Source organism: Pygocentrus nattereri, chromosome 10 (genome assembly GCF_015220715.1).
Source record: "Pygocentrus nattereri isolate fPygNat1 chromosome 10, fPygNat1.pri, whole genome shotgun sequence".
In the NCBI taxonomy this organism is placed as follows: domain Eukaryota; kingdom Metazoa; phylum Chordata; class Actinopteri; order Characiformes; family Serrasalmidae; genus Pygocentrus; species Pygocentrus nattereri.
This window is the reverse complement of record NC_051220.1, coordinates 21,278,079-21,296,274: the sequence shown is the minus strand read 5'-3', so window position 1 is coordinate 21,296,274 and position 18,196 is coordinate 21,278,079. Positions and strand designations below refer to the sequence as shown.

General features: G+C 41.0%; 2 protein-coding genes across 6 annotated transcripts in view; one reads left to right on the top strand and one right to left on the bottom strand.

The window, feature by feature from the left end:
• Nucleotides 1-13,115, top strand: part of kidins220a (kinase D-interacting substrate 220a) — a 74,929-nt gene extending 61,814 nt beyond the window's left edge. For 3 of the 5 annotated variants that reach the window (XM_017694441.2, XM_017694439.2, XM_017694437.2), the window contains 4 exons: nt 1,791-1,919; nt 4,155-4,253; nt 6,479-6,697; nt 11,302-13,115. In XM_017694441.2, coding sequence (XP_017549930.1) covers nt 1,791-1,919; nt 4,155-4,253; nt 6,479-6,697; nt 11,302-12,288 — 1,434 coding nt within the window. In that variant the 3' untranslated portion in view covers nt 12,289-13,115. The remainder of the gene's footprint in view (nt 1-1,790; nt 1,920-4,154; nt 4,254-6,478; nt 6,698-11,301) is intronic. The other 2 variants (XM_017694440.2, XM_017694438.2) reach the window with 1 other exon arrangement.
• Nucleotides 13,116-16,147: 3,032 nt separating this feature from the next.
• On the bottom strand, nt 16,148-17,975 carry id2a (inhibitor of DNA binding 2a). The gene is made up of 3 exons (XM_017694436.2): nt 17,485-17,975; nt 17,238-17,298; nt 16,148-16,831 (listed from the first exon to the last, which is right to left on the bottom strand). Exons 1-2 carry the CDS (start codon nt 17,824-17,826, stop codon nt 17,242-17,244), a joined length of 399 nt encoding a protein of 132 aa, XP_017549925.1. The 5' UTR covers nt 17,827-17,975; the 3' UTR covers nt 16,148-16,831; nt 17,238-17,241.
• Nucleotides 17,976-18,196: the final 221 nt, after the last annotated feature.

The window sequence follows — 18,196 nt, the reverse complement described above, 5'->3', positions numbered from 1 at the left end:
AGAATATTTAAATGCTTAATTTTGTCAAACATGTGTTTGGTTTCATCACTCCAAAAGTGTTTTGTTGTGATCTTGAAGATGCTGCTTATTTTTGGTACTGCATTCTCTTTTCACACATGTGTAGACTGAGAAATCTGAACAAAATCAGAGTAAGAGTATGCACATTCTAAAAGGCCATATTACTGAGAAAAATCCAGCTCTATTTATCAGATTCTGAATCTGATTTCTAGATCTTACTCCAAACTAAGAAATTGGACTATGCTGCTTCCATGTCCATTTGAATAATTAGAAAGGTACAGAAATCTCATTATGAATGGATCATTAAGTGCATACAAAAACACTGAAAGAGGGAAGAGTTTAAAGAGATGATTGTCTTTTGGTTGGATTCTCGTTGCTTTTAACGCATGTCAGTTTTCATTTAATATTTGCTCAGCTCTGGGCTGCCATCTCATTTGTGATGTGATACAGTCACTGTCCACTTTATTAGAAATGTCTGCCTTCCTAGTGTACAGTTGTAGACTGTCTGTTGCACAGGACATTTTTTGTCAGACATTTTCATGTGGTGTATCACTCTCAACTCATTGACATTGGCATATGTAAAAACTCACAGCCAAAGAAACTATCATGCCACTGCCACTGGTGCACTAGTGTACACCTCAGAATGGAAGCATGAGCATGAGTGGAAGCATGAGGCACAAAATTAATAACAATGGAGTAATGATGACGTTAATAAATGAAGTGGATGGTGAGTGTATATCAGTGGCATAGTATCTGCTGGCTTTGATTCCAACCCTGCAAACCACCTGATTCCACTAATCAGCAAGAGAAGAAAGCATGGATATTAGAGCTAGGCCTTCCGTTTGGACTATAAATGTCCAAAGGTGGTCAAGAAACAAGAAAAAATCTACCTCTGTAATAATTCTAATTTCTGCTAGTGCCTCTATGGGATTTCTAATACTTTTTGGACTAAGGTAAGCTTGGTAATGGTGAGCTAAAGCGCACATGAAGCCATTCTAGATTAAACACAGACATTTGTTGCTTGTAAAACACATTTCATCTGTTTTATTTGAATCTTGAAATAGACAAAAACAAACATCTTACCTTGAATATTTCAGTTTTACAGTAACTCTCAGTAAAGAGCCCCGGCATAGAGTTTCCACCACTAAAACCTGTTTAGATTATTGCTTTTATTCACAGGCTGTGATGTATCAGTCTTCCTGAAGGCCTACAGTGACGATTTTTTGTATAAAATGAGCCTTGAAGGCCTAACCACCAGAAGAAGTAGTTTGGCTGTATCTGCCTAAATACCACAAGAAATAAAATGGGACAATATTCCATTTGGCCGGTCAAGATTTTAACCCTGTTGTTTCCAGCTAAAACTTAATACAACAAACATGATGATTCTAATAAATGCAAAAAAATAAGTTACACAGTTTTGTTGCCCTGTGGATTCCTCACTAAAAGAAAGGAACTTAATTAGTGAATACAGGTAGTGCATAGTTGGAACAAACACCTGTAGACACTATGTCTTGATAGAGCCAGTTTAGCTCAAGCACCAAAAAAAGCCAAGTTTTTGCATCACTGGCAGTCACGTTAAATTCACTTGTTCACTGCCTTAGCCTGATGAAATCTTGCTGAGGTAGGACTGGGCTCTGCTGCTCTGCATTCTTCACCAGTGACACACTGCTTTTTCACCACATGGCATTGCCTGCCACACATTCTAAGAGATAGTAATGGATGGATGGATGATTTTAGGGATGAATGAATAACTCTGGTTTGCATGTATGTAGGGCTCTGGTCCTGCAGTACCTCCTGGGCTCCTCAGTTCTCTCAGCACTGAGGGCGTGTGCGAGAGACTCAGGCAGATCGACGGACTGGATGACAGAATGATGGAGCAATACACCAGCACTGTCAAAAAGGTATGCCCTAAAAACAGAAATTTCTTGTTTCATTGAATTGCGTGCACTGTTCTCTGGAAAGACCTTTTATATCAGTAAACGTGCCTGTCCACTGGCAGAGACATGATCGCTTGAACAGGTGGAGTGGTTTCTCTTAAAAAAGTGGATGTGTGTGTTTGTAAGCAAAAAATGATGTAGCATTGGAAGCACTCATAAAATATAATGAATTTAATGAAGTTTAATAAATATGGGAATTACTTTTATGTAGCACCTTTTAAAAATACCAATCACAGTACTGTGCAAACATCAAAGACCACCCTTCCATGATTTCTGAAAAAAATTTGATATAAGAGAATGTATGTGCCTATGTGGAAAGAGGAAAGTCAAAAGCAAATAAGTGAAACAACAGAACTTTCTAAACATAAAGTTGTTAAAAAAAACTTAATAATATGGAGAGAAAATGGGATGCCTAACAGCCGTGCAAGACCTGGCAGACCACCAAAACTGCCACCATCAGCTAAACAGTACTTAAGGCTTTCAGAAAGATAGGAGAAACTCCACTGTTGCCTAGATCTGAAAAAATCCACAGGTGTTTCTCTCCATCCATCTACTGTGAGACAACTTAACACTTTGGGTTTGAAAGAGTGTGTAGCTCTCATGAAGCTGTTATTTACAAAAGGAGGAAAAATTTGAAATCAAATGAAAAAGCTGCTGGTGTTTTTAGAATATTGGCCCGTCCACTCATCACTGAATGTGTTTGCGATTACTTTGATTGTGAGAAGCAAAAAGTGCATCTAAACATTGGAGGTGTGCCAAAATATCCCTGCAGATTTCTTTAAAAAAACTCTCCCAAAAAGAATGGAAGCCATCCTAAAGACAAACACACTAAATACAGACAAATGTGTCCTACATTTCGTTTTTGATTTTTCTGTTAAATCATTTTCTGCTTTTTCCTGCTGCTTAATTTCCTGAAAAACTTGTATTTAATCATCATTTTGACTGGAAATCAATAAATGAAAGGTGGTCTCTGATTTCTTTATGGTACTGTATATGTATTAGTGTCATAAATTGGAGCAAGTTTATAGCAGCTGTTAAATGGATGATGAAGAACCAGTTATGGTACTAACAAAAAAACTACACAACTGTATTTCCCTAGCATTTTCATTGCTCTACCACATCTACTTTAATTCAAAAAGCACTTGATGCCAGCATCACTGGGGAAGTGTATGATTATCAGAGGAGAATAGCAGTGTCGATTGCTTATTTAGGGTGGAAAGGCAGGATGCTCTGTACTGTTTTAATTTATGGTTGTAAAATACTGGATTTGCTTGAAATTCAGCAATGAGGCATTCTGCAGCCAATGCACCCAAACAATAAACATCCGGTTTATTTCACCATCATGATTGACCTAAAAAATGCAACTCTTGATGAAATTTTTCACTGACCACTGTGGAAATTGTGCCATTGGCAGAATTTTCTTTCACTACTCCAGTCAAACACTGAAATATCCGGTTTGCTGTCAACCATTGACCATCATAATATAAACTCAGTGTTAGAGCAGGGAAGACATTAAGATGTCCAGTGCAAGGGTACTCTGGGACCAGAGTTGGGAGCCCCTTAAGTAGGCCATTACCCACTGTCCCAGAATACACCCTGCATCCCTTTTTCTAGCTTCCATTGGAAATAAATGGCCTTCATTGAAAATGCATGCCAGTGGATACATACCCTAAAAGGTCATAAATTAAAATGGTCATAAATTCCCTGCATTGTTTATTGAGAGAATTGAACATTGATATTTCAGCTCTTGGGCAAGGGCTGAAAATCACTATTACAAAAGAACATTGTTCCAGGGGTGGCTTTCACCCACCCCCATAACATCATCAATTTGTTTAGTAAAGACCAGCTTTATCTTCTCCAAGTGGTGAACACAGGTTTTACCTTAAGGGCCTGTTTTCCCACTGAACACCATCTGAGGATAGCAGAGACATGACTAATGCCTTCAGATCTTCATCTTCTAACCTAACAGCTCTGCAACAGTGGCCTTCATACTCAAAGATCTCCATTGTAGCTGAGGAGAGAGCACTCTATAATCCAGACTGCACCAGCATGCACCGAGCCACTTGTTTTTCCTTAGACCTCGCAGGCCCAAATAAATAAAAGCTGCTTAGAGAAGCTTCTGCACTTTAGTGAATGGCATAAGTGCTTTTGACTCTCACAGTCACTCTAACGTCAGCTTGTAAATGTCTGCACTTCTAGGCAAACATCAATGGCAGAGTCTTGTGCCAGTGTAACCTGGATGAGCTGAGGAAGGAGATGAACATGAACTTTGGAGACTGGCATCTCTTCAAGGCAATGGTAAAATTTGTTATTCACTCCTTTGAATCATACTTTTACCCCAGCTTAATCTCAGTATATCACCTTGTATATCATTCATCATGTAATGTTGTATGCATTGTGGCGTCTTTTAATGCATCTTGACTTCCAACCCCTCCCCCACCCCCCAACTACAGCCTGATATGGGAGGCTTTTTTACACAAGCCCTCTTTCGAGAAGGAGGCTGACGCGCAGTTGAAATCGGGAACACATGTAGCTTGTGTTGATCAGATTTCCATTTGTGCTTCCACAAACGAATGTTGTGTTGCCAGCAAGCACGCAGCCATCTGGTCCAAGATGGCGCCTTTCTGAATGAAGGAAGGTTATTGTCAGTGGGAGCTCGGTATCCACTCAGAGATCTGAATTGCTTGACTTTTACGAGAGAGTAGCATTCTTCATGCTGAAAACATGAGAAATAGGAAGGGCACAGGACATGGACTGTGGGATTCTTGCACTATTTGGTGCAGTCCACTGTTTTTTCTAAATTCCAATATTGACTGTCCAGTTAATGACATTAAATACATTTGCTGTTGGGAAGATACTAAGCACTGATAAGAGGACTGATATTCACAATGACTCATTGCATGGCTTATAATGAAGCTTATGATGAAACCTCCCTTCATCATGTTGTGACTCTGTGTATTAATCTAGTGGCTCTCGGTCTTAGTCCTGGAGTTTCCCAGCTCCAAATATACTTGATGCAACTAATGAACTAATTAACCCCTTCAAACTGAACATCTTGCCAGTGAAGTATTCAGAGGCTCTGGCAATGTCCCCTACAACTCATTTAAAACAAGTCACGCATGTTTATGTTGAACATAGTAGAATGTATTTGGAATTGGAACGCTTTGTGTGCTATGATGTTTCTGTTGCTAAATGAAAGAAACACAAAGCATCCTTTATTGTTGAATGCCTCACTTTTTTTTTTTTTTGATCAACCGAGCAAAAGCAACTGAGATCGGAAAGCTCTTATTGTTGATGTGTTTAATCAAACAAACAAAAATGCAACTCCTGTAGGTCTTATATGCCTATTCATTTGTTTTCTTCTTCCTGTAGGAAACACTATATGTTCAAAACAGTGTTTCTTTTGACATCAAGGGTATTAATAAGGAGTTTATTCCCCTTTGATGCAGTGACAACCAGTAACTTCTGAGAAGCCTTTCCTCTAGCTATTGGAATATTGTTATGAGAACTTGATTGCATTCAGCGACAAGATGATTAGTGATGTCAGGTACTGATGTTGAGTGAGTAGTTCAGGTTCACAAACACCGCTCCAACTCATCTCATTAGACAGCTCCATCACTCCAGAGAAAGCAGTTCCCCTGCTTCATAGGCCAATACTGGGGGGCTTTATACTCCTCTAGCCTACTCTTGGCATTGAGGATGATGACATTAGGCTTTTGTGTGGCTGCATAACAGTGTCCCATTCAGTTTACTTATCCACTAGTCTTGCAAGCCAGACTTCTGCCTATTGTCAGAGAGCCTGGTGCAGTTTGTTGCTTATCATGGTCAAAAACTGCCTACAGGGATTGTAAAGGGCCATTTTCATTGCATGCAAAGTAACCAGTCACAGACTGTTGTAGTTGTCTGATGCACAGGGATCCGTTTTAAAATGGGGATACAACAAAACACCTCTGCAGTTGCTTGCGTGTGATAAAACATGCAAGGATATCTTTAGTGACTAAATTAAAAACTCTTGACTAACTTTTAAATGTGATGCTGTGAAAAATATACCTCTCTATGTCCGATGCAGGTAGTCAGTTAGAATAGAACTGACATCATCCCAATAGTGGCCAGCTTAATGCACAGTGAATATCAGAAGCTCCTAACCATGCTCCTAATTCAGCATTCAACCATGAACTGCGTATGAGTGACCATTAAACACAAGGTTTCCTGGGTACCAGTTATGTCTACCTCTACTCTTTTAAAGCAATTTTTCTTTAGCAAAAAGTTATATTTTGCCACGAAATATTTCCTTAAAAGTATCTCACATAATTTAAGCAATTCCAACAGTGATGTGGAAGCCTTAATTTTGTACATACTATTGTCCAGTATTATAGAACAAGTCGTAAGGTGTCAGAAGGCGCCAGAAACCACATAAGCAAGTCTTTTTGAGATTAATTGATAGTTAAATGTGCTTTGAGGCAAGTTTGTGAGGATTTATTAACTGACTGATTAGACTTCTGTGCTGTGGGGCTGTTTTCCAGGTGCTGGAGCAGAGGCAGGTGGAGAGCCAGCTGCTGCAAGAGCAGTGTGGAGGTGGCAGTGAGCAGGGCAGCAGTGTTTTGGCCCAACCTGATCCCCCCTCCTGTCCTGCTGCAGCCCCCAACGACAGCACCCTGCACTACAGCCTTAATCTCAGCTTTGAGGAGCTCAGCACAGCCGGTCTGGAGGAACCTGTCAGGCAACCCAGCAACCACTGGACGGTGGGTGCAAAGTTTTAACACTGTCCCTGTTAAATAAATAATTCTGTGTTCTCTACTTGAACTGCACTCTCAGTCAGCGCTTGGGCCAGCATACCTCATGGAAGCATGCAAACACAAAAATGGTGAGTCCCAGCCAACACGTTACAAGTGCATGGTCCTGTGGTGCATAGTTATGCACGCTTACATTATGGACCTTAGTCCTAAAGGGGGCGATAGAGTACAAATCACACTGATCCAGGGGCCAGATTCTCAAAACACTTGTGACAGGCATAACCCTATAGAACAGGAGTATGCAGTTTAAAAAGCAGGGCCTCACATGAACAGTTTTTTAGGTCAGCTGATTAAACAACTTCAGTCTGCTTATTTGAGATGAAAACCTGCAGCCACACCAGCCCTTTGTGGATAAGATTGGACACCTCTGTTCTAGAACTATCGTGTCCAAGCCTTGGTCAGAACTGGCTGCTTGAGCGATTCTCAAGACATTTTGGGTTCTGTATTGTCACATCATCAGTCATTAGGCTTGATTGTAATAAAGGTTAGAACTACTTCCAGGCCTAGCAGGATAAAGCCATGAAAAGGTTATAAAATCTCAGCAGAATGGCATGAACTTTCCCTCTCTTTATAAATCATACAGAAATCCAATAAAAGGCCATCAAATTTCACATATATTTAGCCTACAACAACAATGAATTTACCCAGTAAAAAGAATAGGACGAAGAAAAAGTTATCACTTTTCAAAGAGCAGAGAAGACCATCATTAAAATAACATATTACAAGAATTTGCCATAACTTTAACAGTAATGAAAAATAAAGCACATTTCTAAATATTGTGATTTAACTGTATCCCACAGAAGCTTCTGACAGCTTTTTTTGTTTTACTTTAGTTATGTATTTATTTATTTCGATTATATATTTATATTCTGTAACATAATCAACCAGACATTAGTGTTTATAAAACATGATGTCATTGTTTACTCTAAGCTCAGAGCAAAGACATACTGTGAAAATAGGCTTCCTCACTCTGTTGGCTGTATCCATCCTGGGTCGTACTGGTCTGTCATTGGTAGAGAGCAAAATAGCTGATAGGCCACCTTTCCTGTAAGCTTTAGCCCAGTGCCATGACTACTTTAAGATGTCCTATCCTTGTTTTGACAAAACTTGCTGAGAAGCTCACTAGGTTAATAGGTTAAGAGGGTCATGAGACCATAATGTTAGTAACCTTAATGAAGCTTTGAGAACCTGGCCCCTGACATATAATTTTGATAGCCACAACAGTGGTAAACATAGGAGTATTTGCTACTTGTTACACAGGAGAAAAAATAGAAGGTAGAATGTGCAACCACTGAAAAGGATAAGATTAGGCCTGTGCCTCTCTTGTGAGGTGTGTGTGTGTGTGTATATATGTGTGTGTATATATATATATATATATATATATATATATATATATATATATATATATATATATATCTTCAAATATATGCTCATTGTAGTGCACCTTGCTTGAGCACCCAGAATGCAACTCTCACTTTGTTGCATTAGGAATTTTCAGATGACACATTTTTAAAATGCAGCAGTCCTTGAAATCCATTTTGCACAACTTGAAGCAGTTGAGTTTGTATACTTGCATACTTGTATGTTTCCAGCCTTAAGCACAACCTGAACACTTAGAAGGCATTATCTGTGGGATTTCTGACTAAGCAGTCTTTCATACAAAGGGGGTACTTAAAGTACCCACTTGCATTTGCTATATTAGTGAGTGTTTGCATAAAGTGTATTTATAGGTGCATTTGCAGGTTTAGGTAAACTGAGAATAAAAACATTCATTTAGCACCTGCCCTGGTTAGTCATGCAAGAGGCCAGTAGAGGCTGACACAAGACTTCAGTACAGTCATTAAGCTGAGTGCGGTGCTGTTAGGGCCCCGACACACCAAGCCGACTATCCACCATCGTATGGCGTCAGGCTGTCAGTGAGCTTCGTTGGCCAACCATTACCCATAGTTTGTTGACAGAGTTGAGCATGTTGAATCGGCATCGTTGGTCAGCCGTGAGACTGAGCTGTGAATTTGCACACAAGGAGAGAAAGAACAGAGAGCAAAGTGAGTAAATGGCACTCTCAAGACAGCACACAAAGTGTAACCTTTTTTTCAGTGCCAGTGCAAGTATCAAAGGGATGGGCATTTTTGCTATTTCATTGTCCATTAAAACAGCAGTATTTGAACATAATTTTCCCAACAAGAAAAAAAAATTATTATTGCTATGAATAAACACAGACAACACTGTGATGTTCTGAAGGTGCTCTGATAACACACTAACGTAAAGCATGGGATAGTTGTAGACTTTTTACGTTTTGTCATGTAGTTATGATCATACACCAGCCACACATTTTCTTTCACTGTTTAATATGCAAACATTTAGGTTCAGGTAACACTTAACTAAACTCCTTAAAATCACAGGCTTACTATATACTATGGCTTATTGTTCAGCAACTACAGGGTCTTCAATGAAAACTGGATTAGCTGTTCTTAGAATTGTGTTTAAAAACTTTGGGACTGCGGGCAGATCCTGCCCATTTAAGGGGTTAAACCCTGCTACATGACATTGACATAACCATACTATAAACATGTCAAACATTATGATATCATAGGCTATCGTGAGTTGACATGACTTTGTTCAGTAATGTAGCAGTGTCATGTTACCATTACTGGTAATTGTCATAACACGTCATAATGTTTGATGCTAGGGTGGCTAATTAGAGTACACAGCAAACATTATGTGATGCAAGCTGTCATCAGATCAAACATTATGGCATCTATGATGACAGTAACCGGTAATGGTAACATCACGCTGTTATATTACTAACAAAAACCGCATATGTTATCTAGAAGTGTTCCAGTGTAATTGTAAGTAATTGTTGTCCTGGTTTACTTCCACTTTCACACACAAAGTTCAGCTGAAACATGGACATTTGAAACCTGTTAGATGTTCAAACAATACATTCTTTACTGTGTGTGTTGCAGTTTAACAGACTACTGCCAGCTCCTGTTATAGGAAGTTGTTCACTTTTGCACAGGCACAGTAAGTATGTGCATGTCAGCTGTCAGCTGTAGTCTTTGCGGTGTTTGAGTGCAAATATGCACAGATGTGAGGCGATGGTGAGCCGGAAGGCGATCATAAGTCGGCTGGCCCTAATTCTTCATTGTCAGGTTGGTGTGTCTGGGCTGTTAGGCTACCATAATTGTAACCCCACTCACTCCTGGTTGCGTGTGGTGTAGTCATCTATTTGTGCCCAGCTGTACCTAATAAAGTGGCAACACAATAGCATATTTATATAGACAAGTATTCACACATGTGCTGTCCTACAATTATAAAAAAAATGCGACCTCCATACAGATGCACACTGTTGGGTATTTTCCGCGCACCAGCTTTCGTGTTTAACAAAGAAGCAGAACTTAGCTTCTGCTTTTCAGTAGTCCATCAGCAGGGTGAAAATAGCCTGTGGTTTACTGGGTGACAAACGGAGAGTTTCTGACCTGGATGAGCAGAGGAAGTGAAGAGCTGACCTGACTCACATACACACAGACACGCACGCACGCACACGCACACACACACACGCGCACACACACATACATGCACTTAATGTGGGGCAGCATGAGATAGGACCTTTCTGTCACACAGGGATGGCTATTTCTGCTCTTCGCTCTGCTTGTGCTTAGAAAGGTGTCACTCCACATTTACCAAACGCACACAAACTCTGTAGAGAGTCAGTAACAGTTTGAGATTATAATCAGTGTTATGGCCGTTATGGTGTATTTTTGTGTATTGTTTTGTTTTTAAACAGTAGAGATTCCGGATCTGTCTTCTCTTTATATACCAGTGCTGTAATAAGAAAACCTTGTGGTGTGAGCATTTCATGAGAAATGAACCAATGGAAATTTTAAAAAACAAACATTCCAGATTTATATAAAGATATAACATTTATGAAATTTATACAATTTTAAAAGCGTGCCTTTGTATTCAAGTTACAATTTTACAAAAATGCTGCATAGTTGAAATATTAAAGTCCTTTAGAGTGGTGTGATATGCCATTCTACTGAAACGTTTTCATAGTGGTGTGTGATGGACCCCAGACGTCTGAAGTGTTTAATGCCTCTAAAACCTACTTCACAGAAAGCTGTTACAGAAGATGGATACATAGACGCTGCCTGGTGCCTGACATTGTATAGTTTTGAGAAGCTCTTTTTATTAATTTCATGGCAAAGATCTACCGCATTTCGTACTTATTCTCTCAGATTCAACACTATTTCAACATTATCACCATTACATTCAAAAACGTGTAGCTTGTAGGTTCACATCCTTTTGGGTAGTAAATAAAATGCCTATATTTGGTTGTAATTAACTATTTTACATTAAACCATCTCATCAACTGAATTATACAGAAATCTAAAAAAAAATCTGCAGAATTGTCCTTTAATAGATGTAGTGTTTTTCTTTCTCCTATAAAATTACCATTTTAGAAATACATTAGAAATACAGTATATTTCTTATAATGGCAGGAATACGGCTATTTTTGTTTGAGTGTGTGTGTGTGTGATCTGTCCCTTTAGGGTGCAAGTCACAGGACTTCTAGCATGTCTAGCCTGAATTCTCAGGAGTCCTCCAACGACATCAGCAAGCTGACGGACCGACAGCAAGCCGAATACCGCAACGCCTACCAGGACTACATTTCCCACATGGCTCACCTGGAAGGCCAGACCATGCTGGGTTCTGAAGACAAGGCCAAGGATGGTGAGCAGGAAGTCCGCAAGCCATTTAAAAGAAATCTCAAACCCGCAGACAGCATGGCAGACTACGCCAATGCCCAGGATGCCAGCCTGCTCCATCCCATCACTGAAGAAGACGAAAAACCAGAGCATGGAGCCGCTCGCAAAGCTTCTGTAAGCCGGGGCCGTTACCACAACGTGTCCAGCCAAGAAGAAGAGGAGGACGAGGAGTCCGGCACCGAGGAGACGGACGCCACCCCTCTGCTCTGGGAAGAGCAGCGGGCAGCTGGAGAGCAGCCGCTCCTGCCCAAAGCCGTGAAGAGCTTCATCTCAGCAGTCACATTTGACAAGAAAGAATCTTCGGACTCAGGCATGAGGTCCAGTGGCAGCTCTTCGGACCGCTCCTTACAAGACGAAGAAGAAGAGGAGGAGGTAAACTCGCAGGTGAGAGCTGTGGGTGAGGAGGAGGAGCGTCTGATCCAGCTGGTGCTGGAGAGCCCAGTGCGGAAGCGCCTGAGTGGTATTCAAGACCCTACCGTCGCCCGCATGTCCATCTGCTCAGAGGCTCCGTCTGAGGGCAGCCCGCCAGCCAGCAGCCCTGAGGAGAACTGGCCAGCTTCAGCCGTCACCAACCTGAACCGGCCTACCAGCAACTTGCCTCTGAACAACAACAATGGCAATGAGGAGGGCCAAAATGACAGCACACCACTCATCATTGGGCCGGGCACTGCTATAGTGCCTAACCAGAACTTAATCGGGGGCCGCCTGTGTAGAACGATGTCTTCTGGACGGGACGCCGAAGGCGGTGAAGAACGGGAGAGCGTGCTGTGAAGAGCCACCATGGTCTACAGCAGCGGTCACCAGCCTTTGTTCTGGAGAACTAAATTCCTAAAGAAGGTTCCAGCTTTTTTCAACCAAGCTAACTTAAATTACATCCAACTACTTAAGAGCTCTGCCTTCACACTCAGTGTGTTTCCACCCTACATTAAAAGTGTCCATTCAAAGCTGAAACTATTGTTACTGATTGCCACACAGAAAAGCCAGTGCAGCTATCAGTCTTGATGTTATGTAGTGATACCTGAAATTGACTGTACACCAGCCATTATGGAATATGAAATCTGTTGGCAAGAACATGGATAAAGTGAGAACTGCATCAGACGGCTCACTGTCAAAACATTTCTTCAAAGTAATAAGTGACCACATACAAAGTCATCTCATTAACCTGAAGCTTTTAGAGTCTTCTGAAATAGAAAGAACGTATTTACTTGTAGCAGTTTTAGGTGCTAGAAACATGCAGTAAGAAGTGAAGTGAGACTGTAACTGTTTTAGAGGTCGTGCTGTGAAACTTGTTGTGGTCCGTTAAGTGTTTTGGAGTTCTTAATTAACGGTAGGTTAGTGTGCTGTAACGTGTATTGGCGGATCATTAGTGGACTAATATCACAGTGTGAATGGTGACTTAGATATTGTGATCACTGTACGGAAGGCGAATGCTTTCCACATAACTATTTATTAATTGTTTGTGCAGATCAGTGTTGCATCCGGCATATAAAAAAAGCTTCTGTCAGACCCTGCATGCTCTGTAAGAGTGATAAGTTATTTCCTCAAAATGCATGGCCATGTTTAAGGAAGTAATAAACATGTCTACATTGCAAACCGTGTTTAATTTTTCCTTTCTATTTTATTCTGTTCAGCCTATATATTTTGCTGTGTGATATGAATGATAAAAATGAACCATCAGGTGTCAGCATTGTTGTTAAGTCGTTTATCTTCGAGCCTTCCTTATTGATGATGCTCCTAAAGCTGCCACTCTACTGCTAAGTGACAGTCTGCAAAGCTGAGCTGAGAACAGGTAGTCTAGATAAGCCTTTGTCCTAATGATCTGTCTACAGGCATCTACTGCATCTACAATGTAAAAATGTTTACTAGATCTATATCACTGTATTCTAGATTTAGTTCCATAAAATGAGCCATTAATCAGCTGTGTGGCCAGACCACTGACACAAGGCTGCAGTAAGAGTGAAGGACAACTGTCAAAACTCCTGTTGGCTCTCCATACGGCTTCGGCTGAAGAAATGTGCATGGTGTGTAATGTTTCTTTCTCTTCAGTTAGTGTAGATTGTTCCTGCCCTCATTTTGATATGTATGGAATGCTATTTTGGCTTTTCATATACAATTTGATATCAGAAATGCAACTTAGATGAATAAAAATACAATGGGTACTAGTTAAAATATTAAATTCTAACTAAATCTGTCATACTCTAATAAGTTTTTTCCTTTAATAGTTGGAATTACAGTGGGGTCGAAGCACATGTGTGATCCCGATCAGGTTAAGGTTGTATAAAGGCCTATAAAGATTATATAAAGGTCAATTTTTCAGTCATTGTGCCCTTGTTCAGATGACTCTCAGGTGGATTTGTTAGACTTGTCAGAAGCGTTTTGCACAAACGTGTTTAGTTCATGCCAGGTTGAGTGCACCCTGTCAGCAACAAACCAAATACTAAGAAATTCTGAAATTCATGTGCTTTTAAAACATTCTTTCAAAGATTCTGCTTTTCACTCTAATTATTACATGGATAATATAATTTATAATGATGCTGCTGTATATTTGGGACCTACTGAATGTTTTTCCATGTGCAATTTCAGTTCTCACTGACAAAATCTTTTAGTTCTTGCACATAGAATTAAAAGTTGATTTTTGCCTGTAAGAACTCACTCAGTTTTCACTCATACAAAATGAATTTGAATATGTAAAATAGAATTTTAATCATAAAAATAAAATGAGCACATTAAAGTAGTAAAGTTGCCACTTGATTTAAATAAATTGGGAACAGCCACACACTCTTAGCAGTGAGAACTGAAATCATACATGCTGGAATATGTGTCTTACTGAAAAATTCTGTTTATTCATTGATGTGTTAGAATTGGGTTTTCTACTTGTCTAATTTTCTTTTTTACTAGTATTAATGTCATTTTCACTACTACAGACTGAAGTTTCTGATATCAAAAAAGGCATCACTTTACAATAAGGCCACTTAAAAAGGGATTATGGTTTGTGTACCATTAGTTTATAAACAAAAAAAAAACATTAATAAGCTATTACAACACAAATAAAAAGAGCGGCAGTCACCTGTTGTTTGCCAAATAGTGCACCCACCTTCATCTATACCATTAAAGCTCTGATCTTGCAGGTTACTTATCTTACTTTGTCTTCTCCATCAGTCAGCTTTAAACCTGTCAGCTTCATCAGATGTTCATAATCATCGTATATAACAGCTCAGTTTCTCTTTTTATTCATAACTGTTTACTAATGATTTTGAAGTGTTTATAACCTAATTGATAACCATTAATGACTCACTTTAAACTGTACATGTATGCTATATAAGGATAGTCTTATTGTAAAATGGTACACATTGGAATAATAGCTAAAGCTTGCGATATGCCACAGATATGCATATGATGGGTTTTATTATTACAGGTTGTATGCTGTGGATGTGCCAGCAGGTGGCGCACTCTTCATACAGTGGTCCACTGGAGATCAAAGGTGCAGGCTCACTCACTACTGCACACTGGAGTTGTGAAATCATGTTCAGAGAGAAAGAGCTGCTAGCCAAGCTGCCTTAAAAATACTAGCCTCGAAACTGCTGCACCAGTGCTGCTCCATGATGACCACAAGCAGAGCGTTAATGAAAATTGAAACGGGGTAGTCTTTTAAAAATCTTTTAAGTTAGTCAGTTTAATACATGTATTATAATATATCTTACAGTGTAGCTGTTCCATTGTTAGGCTTATATCTGATTCAATATCTGGCTTTATATCTGATATCAAGCCTAATGTAGGCCTAGCGAGAAATGACAGAAGATAAAAAGAGATGGGCAAAAAGATTTAGGATTGTGAGCCGCACAGTCGACGTGCTTCAGCTGAACCTTTCAACGAACAAGCTGTGGGAAAAGATTAGGTTGCGTTCCCTAACCAGCGAGCAGTGCGCTTCTAGGCCATCATTCAACACACATCAGCTCAACATCAGGTGTTCAAATGAGGACCAGACCAGATAACATCTAAACAGAGGTGCCTCATTATACACCATGTACGCTGCCTGATCCAAAGGCGTGTGACGAGTCAACAGCAGTTAAAGTTCTGACAGTCAAATCTAGGTTACAGTGGTGTACATGTGCATTTAGTAAGCTGAGGTGGCCTGTGGGCAGGGGCTTATCTAGGCTACCTGTTCTCAGATTAGCTTTCAGAGCAGTTGCTTAGTGCAGTGACAGCCTTGGAGGCATCTGGACACTGTACGCACAAGTTTAGCTAGGCCTTAAAGAGTGGGTCATTGAAAAATGACATTCACACAACTTGTCCCTAACCTCAAAAGTAGCCAATCAAAAGGTTTAGTCTCTTCAGTTTGCTTCATTAGTTTTGCACTGGAGCTACAAGGCCAGTGGATTTCAGGTGACATAGACTTCCCTTAAGCTACACTAGCCTTGAAGGTCCATCCAGCACACAAGTAAAGAGGCACACATCAGACACCAAACGTTTTTGCTGATCGACTGTGTTTGGGGTCGGGGGAAAACCGTGTCAGTTTCATTTTTCAACTACTTCTGTAAGGATAGAGCCAACCGCTACATCACCTGCAAGCATAGCAAAAGGAGGCCTACACCCTACAGACTACAGCAGACAGATATGTTCAAATAAAGTATTTGATTTATTTTTTATATAAAAAAGGTACGATTTACAATTACTTTTATAAAAAGTTTCAGCATAATTAAGTACAGCATAACACCTTGCAGCTTGGTAGTCCAATTTCTGCAACTATACAAGATACGACTCTGAAAGAGTTCACAAGGTTTTCACGCGTTAATGTCACACTCAACGTCCAGTCCTTCCTTCATGTGCCAAAAAATAATGACGCTGCTTGACAAAAAAAAAAACAAGAAAGAAACAAAAATAACAGACTAAACTTTGTACAGCAACTAAGCACGTCGTCTCCTATATTCACACTGCATCTTCACGAAAAAAGCGAAGACTTCTCGCTTCAGAGACCAAACAAGGTCTCTTGCGACCATTTTCTTCTTCTTTCATTCCTTTTTTTTCCTCCCATTGACGGGAATATAGTGCTTCTTCCTCTTGAAGAAAAAGACTGAATGAGTCTTTAAGATAAATAAATCAACGTCCGGACTTATAATAACACATCACATAGATTGTCCTTTAGAAGCAATGTCTCTTGATTCAGTTGAAGAAGGGACAGAAAGATGAAGATGAAGAAGGAGGAGGAGAAGGAGGAAGGGGGAGGGGGGGCAAAAAAAAAACTCCAGGCCGAGAACAGAAATTGAGGGGAAAAGTCAGTTCCCAGGTCCTGTGTGTTCACGTCTTAACCAAACACCTGCAAAAGATTGAGAAAGAGAGAGGCGCATTGAGAAAATGCAAACAGGGCAGAGATCCGGACAGCCTGGCGCCACAGAGGAAGCCGCAGTTCTGACATTTAACCAAACACTGCAATAGTGAGCGAAACCCTGCGCTCCAGATGTAGCTGCACAACTTCTGCCTGCACTTAGACTGCCTAATTAAACCTTACTCACCCTGCTCACCACTTACAGCACTGTTTCAGCTCAAAGACACCACACTTCACAGTGACAGTGCAGATACTATATATACACATACATACATACATACATATATATATATCTTCTTTTTATTCATTCTTTACATACATTCACCACAGTTCCCATTTCAGTGTGATGTTTACAGTAGGCAGCACTAACAATACAACACTAAGTACAGTATATTACCTGATTAGCGGTAAAGCGTCCTGCTGTCCTCTGTGATCAAATCTGACTGAAACTCTGGCGTCTACAGGAGGGAAAAAGACGACGGTTATTTTCTCATGTTGACGCGTACAGCATTTTTAAAGCATGCGTTCAACCAGCCGTTTCATACATTCACTGTTAAACCCATATTTCCTCTCTCTCTCTCTAACGCTTTTACAGTGTCGCTCTGCCGGCCCGCTTCGTGTCCAACAGTTGTCCGCTCGGTTACCTGTAGGGAGAGGATGCTGATGTCCGTGTTGAGGGTGGTCAGCGGGCTCCTGGCCGTGCCGTGTCCGGGCCGCAGGCTGCTCATGGCGGAGTGCGAGTCGAGCGCGATCTGCAGGTCCAGGATGTAGTCGATGACGTGCTGCAGGATCTCCATCTTGCTCACGTTCTTGTTCTGCGGGATGCTGGGCACCAGCTCCTTCAGCTTCGAGTAGCAGTCGTTCATGTTGTACAGCAGGCTGAGCGGGTCGTCCGCGGGGGTCTTGCTGCGCGAGATCCCAAGACTGGGCTCCGGGGTGCCCGCGCCGCCTTTCCGCAGCGACCTCACCGGACTTATTGCTTTCATTCTGTCGAGAAGGCGCGAGAGACGCTCGGCGACTATGGAAAAGGTGCGACTTCCTCTGTTTTTTCTGTTTTCTCTCTCTTTATCTGCTCTTCGTGCTCGGCGCGGCTGCTCCGTGTAAACGCACTGGATTAACGGTCTGTCATCGCTCGCTTATATACCGCAGCGGGTGGGCGGGACCGCGAAGCTTCGGACCACGCGGATTGGCTTCGTCGCCGCGCCCGCGCTACAGCGCCGGCCAATTGGCAGCCATGGCTTCCGCATTTCGAGCCAATGAGAGCGCGAACGGGGCGGGGCCGAACGCCTTCAGCCTTTTTTTCCTTTTTTCACGGGTAAAAAGTCATACCGGAGCGGGTCTGATAAACAGAGAGAG